The sequence below is a fragment of the Phodopus roborovskii genome, unplaced genomic scaffold (genome assembly GCF_943737965.1).
Source record: "Phodopus roborovskii unplaced genomic scaffold, PHOROB, whole genome shotgun sequence".
NCBI lineage: Eukaryota > Metazoa > Chordata > Mammalia > Rodentia > Cricetidae > Phodopus > Phodopus roborovskii.
In genome coordinates, this window is record NW_026126416.1 from 10,344,975 (window position 1) to 10,358,217 (window position 13,243).

General features: G+C 40.4%; 1 protein-coding gene across 1 annotated transcript in view; it reads right to left on the reverse strand.

Moving 5' to 3' along the window:
- Dtd1 (D-aminoacyl-tRNA deacylase 1) overlaps positions 1 to 13,243 on the reverse strand; it is a 175,480-nt gene that overhangs the window by 161,070 nt on the left and 1,167 nt on the right. Inside the window, exons 2-3 of the mRNA XM_051183259.1 lie at positions 10,675 to 10,765; positions 1,370 to 1,605 (exon numbers count right to left, since the gene is read on the reverse strand). Of these exons, the coding sequence (XP_051039216.1) occupies positions 1,370 to 1,605; positions 10,675 to 10,765 (327 nt within the window). The remainder of the gene's footprint in view (positions 1 to 1,369; positions 1,606 to 10,674; positions 10,766 to 13,243) is intronic.

The window sequence follows — 13,243 nt, forward strand, 5'->3', positions numbered from 1 at the left end:
AACACAGACCTCCCCTTATCCTCCTCTTAAGAATGACACCTGCAAGGTCATTTGCTGCCGTTTTATTTCTCCCTGAGTCAGAAAGCAGCCATTTTAACTTTTCTTCCCTACTTAATAAAGGGCCTCTCTATGAAAACAGTGCTTGTGTTCAGTTTGTGCTTAATCCTGGGTCTGCTGGGGAGCCCCCGCTGTGTGGGCATCTCCTTCACCCAGCACACAACAGTTCTGAGCCAGTCCTAAAGTAAGGAAGGAAAACTTGAGAGGTTTTAAACAGCCCGCCCCAGATTTCGGCTTCCTGATCCCCCTCTGCTTTGCAGAAGGCCTTTTCCTCTGTGCACCTGCTATGAGCGTGACATACACACCCTCATGAATGCCTTTCTTCCACTCCGGATTTTGACTTCGGTGCTTGAGATTTCTCTGCTGACACCTTTGAGCTTCAGATTTTTCCTGCTTTTTAATTCTTTAACCAGCAGAGAAAATGAAGCCAGTCAGGACCTCTAAACTATATCACAACACTGTTCACCAGTCAGGACCTCTAAACTATATCACAACACTGTTCACCTTCTTCTTGTTTTCACAGCAAGTAGGCACTCTTACCCACTAAACTCTATCTTCAGCCTCAGGATTCTACTATTCTCTAAAATGAAAAGACCTTTTTATACATACGTTTATACACACATTTTTATACACATGTGCACACACACACACGTAAAACATGTGTGTGTGTGTGTGTGTGTGTGTGTGTGTGTGTGTGTGTGTTTCCCTTGAGGACACACTGGAGAGTTAACTGGCTGACACACAGCATCTTACACTGCTTATCCATTATGCTCTTGAACCAGTGTCTCCCACTCTTGTCCCCAAACACACAAAGAATATATTTTATAGATACCCAGATATGTAGGTAGATAGGTAGGCAGACAGACAGACAGATAAATAGATAGATAGGTAGGAAGACATAGAATCTCAGAATTTTTTGTACTGATTACCTGCCTAATACCACAATAGTCTACATATATTAAACCAAATAAAAATAAGCCTACAGGGCTAAAGAATGCTCAAGACTTAAGAACTTCTGCTGCTCTTGCAAAGATCTGGAGTTCAGTTCCCAGCATCCGTGTCAGGCAACTCACTGTCTGTAACTCCTGCTTCAGGGGATCTGATGAACTTCTGACCTGTGGGCAAACCTGCACTCACACACATATACCTTCACAGACACACACACATAGTTTGAAAGTAAACATTTAAAACTCTGTCATAATTAATTTCACTTGTTTCTTTTTATTTGAGGAGGAGATGTTGTTTTGATGTAGGGGAATCGAACCCAGAACTTTGTTTGCTCTTGTGTCTTTTTCTGTGTGAGCCCTCCTACCTCTGATGAGCTCTGGCCTGTAGCTCTTGCGCAGCTGTTCCAGGAAGCTGTTGTAGAAGCTCTCCGCCTGCTCTGTGGGCATCGCTAGGTGGAAGTCAGGCTTGTTCCCCTTGAGGACACACTGGAGGGTGAACTGGCTGACACACAGCACCTCGTACTGCTTATCCATCACGTTCTTGGACCAGTGTTTCCCACTCTCATCCTCAAACACACGCAGATTTAAAATCTTTCGAACCCTACGGGGAAAGAGAGCAGTGAGAGCTACCTGAAGAATCGCAAGGCTGCCAACATACTCCGTTCTTCCAAAGAAAGATGCACAAACGACTCCATCATTCACAGAAGCTGGGATATGGGCACATCAGCGAGCCATGCCTCATTTCCTCACCTGCATTCTCGGAAATAACAGTGCAGCTTGAAAGGCCTGTTATGTGTTCCTTTTTTGACAGTCCTTCTATTTCAAAGCAGTCATCAGTGAACTTAAGATTACAGTCACCAAAACTGCAGGAAAACAGTAAAAACTGCATGGGAAGTTCTGCTCCTCACACACACTGGACCTTCAGGCTCAAAAGTCAAGGTGGGGTGTGTGGTCCAGGAAAGGAGGTCCAGCGACACACACACACACACACACACACACACACATACACACATGCGCGTGCACGCACACACAGACACACGCACGCACACACGCACCATAACCACATGGAACACAGAAATTACAAACAACAGCTCTCCTCCACCCCTCCCTGACACAGTACTAAGTAGAGCCTATTATAGTCAGAGGGATCTAAGAATTTCACATTCTAACTCAACATAGCTATGCCAGCATTCACTCCTTAAGCATTTTTTTTTTTTTCTTTCTAGTATCTGATCTCCATTCTTGCATTTATGGCTCATGACGGTTTTGTTTGTCTCAATATATTTTTCAGTTAGAGTTGTTTTGTGTGTTTCTCTACCCAGCTGACTGTATGGCATTTTTCTATACTTTTCACCCTTATGTCATATACTTTCCCTCTTATTCCTACCTCTTCTTTCTCTCGGCCTTATGCCTTCTTCTTTTACTTAATTGCAACCTTCCATAGCTTTAAAACAATCTCTAGAATCTGTGGGCCCCAACAACATTCCAACTATCCCCCCTTAGCTACTTACTTACCTTGATGATTTTTTCATTTCAATACTAATACTCATCCCTATCCTCGCCCACTCTACTTCCCTCTCAGTCCTAGTCTTACTAAAATCCCAGTGTGCTCCATTCTGTCCTTGGAGGTTTAGCCTCCAACAGTTATTGAAGTCAAAAGGGCCACAGTTATTAATTAGCTAGTACAGCAGTTGCATAGTGGTAATATCCAACTGGCTGTTCTCACAGTTACTATTCTATGGGTGCAGCAATACAGAGTTTGTACCAGGCATCCTAACTCCTAAACTAAGGAACTTTTTCTAAATTACACTCAACTCTGCCATGCCCGACCATGTTCTACTTGCACACTGCAAATAAGTCAACTGAAAGAATACTGCTGTTTTAAAAAGCAAAGAAATAATACCAGATGCATAAATACCAATACAATTACAAGATCCTCAAAAAAATTACTAATTCTGCATTAATGACATCTAGTGGGTAAGATGAAATTCCAGATAATAAACTCAAAATAACAATTATGAATATGTTCAAAGACACATACAGCTAAACAAGGCACATGAAACATGAAAGAGAAATTCAGCAAAGAGTAGAAATACTGAAGAAAAGCCAACTGTAATTCTGGAGGAAAAAAAAAAAAAAAAAACTCTGTGGAAAGTCTTAGCAATACAATGGCCTAAGAGAGAACAGAATTCAAATTTGAAGATACGAAGATACGATAGGAGAACTAGAACAAAACAAAGACAAAGATAAAATAATATGAAGGTACCAATGGGTAACTTCAATACCTGACTCTCACCAAATTACAGTCCATCCCAACAACTACATATGTTATGTATCTATGTAAACTAAGTAGCATCATAGCTCAAATGAAATTAACAGACATCTACAGAATATGCCATCCAAGCACTGCAAAGACACATTGATTTTTCTTTGCAGTCCATGGCATTTTCTCAAAATAGATCATATATTAGGACACAAAGCAAGACGCAAAACATCTGAAATTTTCAATGTCTTTGCATTGTCTGATCTCAATGAAGTAAGTCTACAATTCAATAACAAGAGAAGTCCCAGAACACAGACTCATGAGATAAAACAAAATGTGTCCCTGAAGAAACCAAGAAGGAAATAAAAACATTCCTAGAATCAAATAAAAATGAAAATAGGCCAGGTGGTGATTGCACACACCTTTAATCACAGTGCTAGAGAGGCAGAGGCAAGAGGATCTCTGTGAGTTCAAGTCCAGCCTTGTCTACAAAGAGGGGCTCTGGGACACCCAGGGCTATACAAAGAATCCCTGTCTCAAAAAACCCAAGAAGAAAACAAAAAAAAAAAAAAAAAAAAAAGAAAAAAAGAAAAGAAAAAGAAAGGAAGGAAGGAAAAAGAACATGCCGAATTCTATGAGATACAACAAAAGTAGTCCTAACAGGGATGTTTATTGCTCTAAGTATTTGGATTCAGCCATTATCCTGCCTGCCCTGTCACCTAGAAGGATACACTCATGGCAGTACCCTGGCCAGCCCACAGTCCTATAGCAGCTATGTCACTATGTAATCTGCACACAGGTGCAAAAGTCCCTTTAAGAGGGACCCATTTCTACTGTCTCTTCCCCACTGTCCTCTGAAGGGGCAGGCAGGACCTCCCCCCTCCTCTCTCTCTTCTCTCTCCCCTTCCCCCTTTCTCGTCTCCCTTCCCTTTCCCCAAATAAAACTTCCTTCTCATGTAAGTTCTGCCAGATGGAATGTTTGTTCCCTACCATGGGATCTGCCATGGTCCCACCTGGCATATATTATACACTAAGCACCTACATTCAAAATTGAGAAATAACAAATAAATAACTTAATGATATACAAAACTCTGAAGAACAAACTAAACTTTAGGTCAGTAGGGGGAAAAGTCATGAAGATCAGGACAAAAATTATAAAGTGGAAGCAAGAAAATAACAGAATCAATGACACTAAAATTTAGTTCTTCCAAAAAATAAAAAAGACAAAGTCCTATCCAAACTAACCAAGGAAAATAAAGAGAAAGCCCAAATTAATAATTTTAGAAATGAAAAGTGGCACTATTATAAAAGATACCAATGAAACTGAGAAAGTCATTAAGTCTTATCTAAAAAACAAATATTGTAATAAATCTGAAAATCTAAACAAAACAATGGATGAATTAGGCCTGCCAAATTAAACCAAGATGAGACAAACAATTTAAACAGATCTATAAGCAGTGAAGTTGAAACAGAAATTTTTAAATCCCATAAAAGACACCCACAGCCGGCCAAATTCACTGGTGAATTTTATCAGGCTTCAAAGAACTAACATCAATGTTGTGTTATAATATATATAGATATATATAACACATTGATTGATAGATATAGACTAACATAGGTAATATAAATACATAAAAATAAAAATATGGAATAATATATAAATAGAAAAGAAAGGAACATTATTGTTGTGATTTGAATGAGAATGTCCCTCATAGGCCCTTATAGTTAAATACTTGGTCTCCTGTTGGTGGTGTTATGTAGGGCAGTTGTGGAACCTTAAAGAGATCAAACCTTGCTCAAAGTATGTCTTTGGAGGAGGCAGGATTTGAGGGTTTGGAGCCTTTCCACACTTCCTGTTCATTCTGTCTCCTGCCTGTGACAATGAAGCTATGACCAGTCAAACTTCCTTCTCTTGCCAAGATGCCTAGCCTTGCCTGTTGTCACACATATCCCATCATTATGGCTATGAGCAAAAAAAAAAAAAAAAAAAAAAAAAAAACCTTTCTTTCTTTTTTATGTTACTTTTGGTCATGATATTTTATCAGTCTCAGAAAACTAACATAATCACAAAACTCTATAAAGCTAGTGTTGCCTTGATATGAAATCAAATAAAGACCCAACATAAAAAGAATATTACAAACCAATGTCCCTGGTGAACATAGAGTCAAAATTTCTCAACAAAATATTTGCAAACAAATTTAAGAACACATCAAAAAAGATTATTCATCATGACCAAGTTGACTTTATTCCAGATATGTAGGAATGGTTCAATATATGTAAATCAATAAATGTTATAAATTACATAAATGGTCTCAAGAACAGAAATCACATGGTCATCTTAATAGATTAAAAAAGGCTTGGATCTCTCCAGAAAGGAGAATTAGAACAGATTTCATGGGTAGACTAGGGGTGGATGGGGATGGGAACAGGAAAGATGGGGGTGATTGGGGGAGAGGGAACTGGAATTAGGGGCAATTGAAGGGCAAGGTACAAACCTAGTACAATGGAAACTCCCAGGAATCTATTTGGGTGACCCTAGCAAAGACTCCTAGCAATAGGAAATGTGTGCCTGAACTGGCCATCTTCTGTAACCAGACAAGGCTTTCAGGGGAGGGATTGGGACACCAACCTGGCCATAAAACCTTTAACCTACAGTTTGTTTTGGCTGCATGGGGTAAAGATGGAGTAGAACTTGTGGAAGCTGCCAACAATGACTGGTCCAACTTGAGACCCATACCAGGAAAGGAGCCCATGCCTGACACTGTCTGGAAGGCCAGGAACTAGAGGTGGGATAGCCCAGAGTCCTAGGATAGAAGCAAACACAACAGGGAAAAAAACAAAAAAAAGTCAATGAAATGATTCCTAATGATACTTTGCTATACTTGTAGACCAGAGCCTGGCATAATCATCATCAAGGAGACTTCATCAGCAACTGATGGGAAAAGATGTAAAGACCTAAAGTCAAATATTACCCACAGCTTAGGGAATCCTATGGAAGAGGAGGAGGAAGAATTATAAGACATCCAGGGGTCAAAGACACCGAAAGAAAACAGCCCATAGAATCAGTTAACCAAGGCTCGCAGGGACTGAACCAACAATCAAGGAGCCTGTGGGGTCTGATCTAGTTCCTCTGCATATATGCTATGGTTATGTGGGACTCCTCACAGTGGGAGCAGCAGCTGCCTCTGACTCTGCTGTCAGCTTTTGCGTCCCCTTCCCTCCTCCTAATGGGTTACCTTGAGCTCAATTCTTGAGATCCACATGGTGGAGGGGAAAAAGATTCCTGCACACTACCCTCTGATCTCCACTTATGTTGTGCATGCGCACACACACACACATACACACACACACACACACACACTAATTAATTAATTTTTAAAGGATTTTGAACATAAGGGTCCTGCACAAATGGGCAATATTACTCCTAGAAAACATGGGATGTTTAACAAAAATCTCAGTGCCATGCATAGGGTACTGAGTACAAGTTACTAGTCAGAGAAGTGCCAGAGGCCTCCAAAACAACAAAGGCTTCTTCTATTGCTCTTGGTTACCCACCATAACTAACAGTACAACCATATTGCTTCGGTTGTAGAGCATAGAAAAATCAATCTTAAACTGACAAGGACACCTCTTCTTGCTATCTCTCTTTTTTTATGTATTTATTTTAGTTTTTCAAGACAGGGTTTCTCTGTATAGCCTTGGCTATCCTGGCTGGGTGGATTGCTTTTGTGGTGCTAGAAGATTCTGAGGGATAAGAGATATCAATATTCTTATCCAATGCTAAACTCTGCAAACTACAATACTAACTTTCCATACACGATATGGAAATGGGCAATGGTATGATGGTGACATGACTATTCTGGGGTTAATTAGCCACCTTCTGATTAGATTTGATAGGTTTGTTAAACGGTCATATTGTCAAACTATCTTCTGTTTATGCTTATGCCCAAAGATCTGTGTGGGTCCCAACCTTGATCACAGAAGCTTCTTTTTCAGTGGGCAGCGGTCAAAGTGATAAGAATTAGTGTCTGTGAATGTTCAGCCCTAAATAGGACATCTATGCCAACTGTCTCTTCAAGACTCTAGGAACACTGCCGAAGAAGGGGTAGAAAGAATGCAAGAGCTGAAGAACAGGGAATGATATGAAACACTGTTCTGTGGACCTAGCATGGATGTTATACTCATAAATTTACAAGTGTGTGGTCATTTGCACAAGATCAAGCTAAAGTTCCAGCATTAACAGCGGAGAGGCTCATAAGGCCCCATCCCTATCTGAGGAATTACTGGAAATTAGTGGTGGTGGTGGTGGTGAAGAGGGAACTATATGGCCACTGATATACTGCCCGTGATCTAGATGATAGATAGCCCCACACCCATGTGCACAAAGGTAGCACTAATTAGACTTACAATGTCATGAAAAAAAATCATTAATTTAAAAATAAGAGATTATAGCCACCAGTCTCTAAAACTTCAAGTTTGGGTATATGTCTGAACGTGGGTCCAATTCTAACTTTTTATGGAAGAATTCAATCTTTACACAGAAATGCATTACCTATTCAAAATGTTGTTCAGCAAATACTAAGAGAGAAAAAAACTCATGGGTATTGCAAATATCAAGAACATCTGGGAAAAGATAATTGCTAATGCTCACCTTCTAGTCCATCTTCACTCCTCTGTTCTTCTACCAATCACAGAGTCACTCTCTACAGGGACTCACAGCAGCCATGCTAGGCTGCAACATAGAGAGACAATATGTACCCGCCTTCCTGGCCTCCATTCCCATCTCTCTAGACTTACCCTTAGTCCTGCCCCAGCTGCACCCAGGAGTGACTCCTCCCAGACCTCCTCCATCCCCTAGGCACTCAGCCTCTTGGTGCAGACCCAGGGATCCCTAGTTCTTTCCTACTGCCCCTTTCAGCCTTTCCTTTTAGCCTATGTCCATTCCTTTGTGACTCCCACTGACCCGCTCTTTACCAAGTACCTCACAGCCACCTCACTGGACTAGGACTCAGAGTGAACAACAGCAACCAAAGAAGAGAGCAGATATCCACACCAACAAACACTTCAAATGTCAAACTCTGAATGTCTTGATCCCAAAACACATATATGAACAACCTAACCAACATGCCTCCTCCAGAAGTCAGCAAACTTACAAAAGGCTCTGAGGAAAGCAATTTAGCTGAAACATAAGACAAGAACCTCAAAACAGCAATTGTGAATATGTCCAGAGACCTTAAAGAGGGTATAAATAAATGCCTTATAAAGACTATGAAGATATAAAAGAAACAGTTGGATGAAATAATAAAAACAATTCAAGATATAAAAGTGGGAATTGACAAAGAAATAAAATGCAAAAGAAAACATAAGCTGAAATAAACCTGAAAAGGAAAATTTAGTATGTGAAACAAAAACCTCAGAGGTAAGCCTCACCAGCAGATTCAAAGACATGGAAGAGAAAATTTCAGGTCTTGAAGACAAGGTAAAAGACATGGATAGTTCAGTCACAGAAAACATTAAATCTTAAAGTAATCCAGGCACAAAACATCCAGGAAATCTAAAGCACAATGAAAAGACCAAATCTATGAATGTTATATCTTTATATAGAGGAAGGAGAAGAAACACAGATCAAAATCACAGGTTTTTTTTTTTTCTTTTTTTTTTTTTTTTTTTAATCATAGGAGAAAATTCCCCCATATAAAGAAAGAAATGTCTATCAAGGTGCAAGAAGCACACCAACCAGACAAGAACAGAAAAGAAACTCCCTATGACACAAAATAACCAAAAAAAGGACATGAAAAGCTACAAGGGGGAAAAAGTCACATATATAGGCAGGCCTATTAGAATGACACCTGATTTTTTAATGGAGACTCTAAAAGCCAGAAGGGCCTGGATAGATGTTCTAAAAGCTCTAAGAGACCACAGATACCAGGCCAGACTACTATACCTAGCAAAAGTATCAGTCACAGTCAAAGAAGAAAGAAAAAGATTTCAAGACAAAAACAAATTTAAGCAATTTTTGTTCATCAGTTCACCTCCAAGTAAGAGAAAGTAGAAGAAAATTTTCAGTCTGATGAGAAATATAACTACAATGAAGAGGAGACAAAGAATAATAATCCCAGAACAGTAAACCAAAAGGGGGGAACCCCCACACCAAAATAAAATAACAGAAGCTGATAAAGAGTGTTCATTAATAACTCTCAACAAATGGTCTCAATTCCCCAGTAAAAAGACACAGATTAACAGATTGTATTAATAAAACAGGATTCATCTTTCTGATGCATACAAGAAACACCTCTACATCACAGACAGACATAGCCTAAGGGTAAAAAGATAGAGAAGGTTATTTCAAGTAGATAGACCCAAGACGCAAGCATAGTTTATCATTACTATGTTACTATGGCAGGGAGGGCATGGTGGAGCAGGGCAGCTCCTGACATGGCTAGCATCCTTTCTCCTTTTATTCCATCTGGGGCCCAGCCTATGGGATGGTGCTATCTATATCCACTAAGATGCCTTTCCCTTAGTTACTTATCTTTGGAAAGACACTCCCAGACATGCCCAGAGGTGTGAGTGCCTTACTAATCTCCTATGAACATCTCAATCCAATCAAACAGATGATCAAGATTAGCTAGCCATCCCAGCATTAAAGAAATCTAGACCCAGAACCAATCATTGCCCACTCTACTGCATTTGAGCTCCTAAGGGACTCACTCTATAATGCTCACACCAATGAAAAAAATCAAACTGCCTTTATTAGGCATCAACACTTTAGTAGGGATTAGGTTCTGAGCCTGACTTTTAATGCAACAACAATGGGACAATAGGACAGAGCCATACTGAGACTCTGAGCATCAAGCCACAGCATCTGAAGTGAATACAGCAAGTGGTACTAGATGAGAAGCAGACCTACTAAGACAGCCAGCCTGGCAGCAGCAACGGCACACTCCCTTGCCTTGGTGAACAAAGCTCTAGCTTCAGAGGACCCAGCCCAGATTCTAATTCTGGTTCAGGTTTGCACTGGACAAGTATGCCCATGCCCTGGAACAAGGAAATAAACCTGAGTTCTGATCCTTATATGGCTGGTGAAAAGCTGGGCATTTTGCTTAAATAGTACTCGAGCCATATTGCTCCACTTCAAAGAGAAATCAGACAGAAGGTGCCCAACATTTATGAGAAGCATTGTCTGAAGAGGTGATGGCATGTGGGGATAAGGCAAATTGGGGTCCGACCCCAACTGTTGACAGTGACTGAGGTTGGGCACAATACCCTTCCTTAGTCTTATCTGCATGGAACAATGGTTAAAATTGGCACAGGCTCAGATTATAAGCACAAAATATTACAGAAGTGGCCAGCACGGCCAGCACATAGCCCACAACTTAGCAAATGACTTAGAAATCCAAAACTTACATGTGCTCCAGTTCCTTCTGTGAATCTTCCACAGAAATACCCAACAACACACAGATGCCCCGTCCAATGGCACTTATCTGCTCTCCGCCAACTACCAGGAACCAAAAGGGAAAAAAGACATAGATGTAATCAGGCATCATGAAGCATTTTTCAGTCACCTTATGACCACACATCCTTCTCACAACTTATTTGGTTAAAGTCAGTGAGAGCCAATGACTGCCATCCACTCTGGTTTCTTATCCAGAACAAATGAAAGCTGGAAGGTGAATTCATTGAGCAGGATTTTAGCACCGGACCTTATCTGCAACTCTGGGTACAGTGCCTGGAACTTTCCAGAGTCTCATATATGCATCTGAGGACCAGAGCAGGGATTTCCTCCCCCAGAGACTGCAGCTCCACAGAGTTAATTCTCAGAAAGGAGATCCCATCAACAAACCTACTGACGGAAAAACACATATGGCACAGAATGAAAAATGTCCATGGTGTAAAAACAGGTATGTTTTTCCTGCTTACGGAAAAGGTAAATTCATTATCCATAAACACTGTGACTTACATGTTGTGTCACTTCAGAGACTGTTGTCATCTCCCAGCGTGTTACAAGAGTGACATTCTGAGCCAATGGCCTCTAAATCTTTTTTTAATCATATACACTTTGTCCACAAAAAAAACTCTAAGAATATTATGCTAATATCTCTGTATGTATTCACAGTCAAATGTACTCCCTATTACCTTTAGCCAATATCTTAAATGTTGGCACAACATTTAGACTAATACTCATCATGATGGTGAAATTACACCCATATTTAAGTGACAACCTTGATAATTTTCTCCTTTTTGCCCAACTTCATTGTATTACTGTTGGTTCTTGTTTTGTTTTGTTTTATACTGACCTAATGTTCCAGTCAGGAATAGGTAACAATAGATTTCTGAATGTGCAAACACCAAAACTTAATGCAAAACTAAACATATAACGTGTCCAAGGTGCTTTTAGCTATGCTCATTCATGCTGCATCATGTCTCTTTAATACAGCCTTAGTTCTGAACACACAACATGCACACATGCCACACAACAACAAACACTGCCCAAAACACCTCTACTCAGATTTGAGAGCATCACGTGTGTCAGTTGTATTGTTTTTACAGTACACACCACGCTTTATGCTCTTACAGAAACATTATGGCTTATAGAAAAGAATGTTTTTTAATGTTTCCTACTACAATTCTTCGGCAAATAAATATCAAAATAACAAGGCAGGCAAGCATAGGGAACAATTTAGCAACTGGAACTCCACTTGGTTTGGACTTTGCACACACTCCTCTCTGAGCAATGAACCTAGCATCCTTTTAGCAGCCTAGGCCCCGACCTGCATAGACTGCATGTATAATAGCTTTATTTTTTAATTGGGGTGATTTATTTACATTATTACACTTCATTGACTTTTTATATTTATCTACTAATGTGATGCCGATATGTGCCATACATTTGTGCCACAGCACAAGTTGTCAGAGAACAACTTCTCTCTTCAGGTACATGGATTTGGTGGCAAATATTTTTACTGGCTAAGCCATTGCGTAGGCCCTGTATAATTGCTTCAAACAATGGAAATAAGTTGTTCCCTTTGGGAACTTCTTGATAATGCCCCATTACAACTAAAACACAGCCTTGGAAACTACAGGCAATGGGCCCATCCACTCTAGACAACTCACTAACTCTTATCCTGAATTGTCTCATTAGCATAAGCTCAGGTCTGAACAAAGGGCTCCCTAGGGAAATTCTACGAGCATTAGATACGAGCATTAGATACTTCATGCAAGTACCAGCCCAGGGCCTTGCACATGCTATGCCAGCACGCCCCTAGGCCTTGGTTTTGTAGGACAGGATAGCTCAGTCTGGCCTTCAATTCACTAGGTAGCCCATGCTGGAGACTTCACCCTCTGCCCCCCCCCCCCCCAGAGTGCTGGGATGACAGGAATGAGCCACCAAGCTACAACCAAAGATACATTTTCCAAACTCCAGATCAGCAGGATGGAGGGCTTAAGGGACCAAAGCTCAAAATGTAAACATGTTGGTGATGACCACATAAAATAGACAGATTCTCCCCAAAAGAGCCAACTGACCTTTCAGCAATGAGTTTTCCCAGCTTTCATGTACTTGAATATTTACTGAAATGTTACTAAAGTCCCATAAACTCCAGTCCTATTTGCCTCCTTATTAATCCAGGACGATTCCTAAAACCAAAGTTTACAGAGCAGCTTGTAAATCACTAAGTGGGACTTAAAGTGGACTCCAGGGCCTAAACGTTTGATATAGGTACTTGGTGGGGGAGGGGTCTTGGATTCAGATTTATACTTTGTAGACTCAAAGAGGAGTATTTGTTATAAAATGGCTTGAAGAAAAAGATACCTCTGTTACTTGAACTGAAACTTTTGTGGGGGTGACTGGGCTTCCTTTGATGTCCAATCTGCTTTGAACTCCTGGGTTCAGGGGATCCTCCTGCCTCAGCCTCCAAAGTGGCTGTGATTGTCTGGCATCTGGCCTTAAAATGTAATTCTGTACATACATAATTAA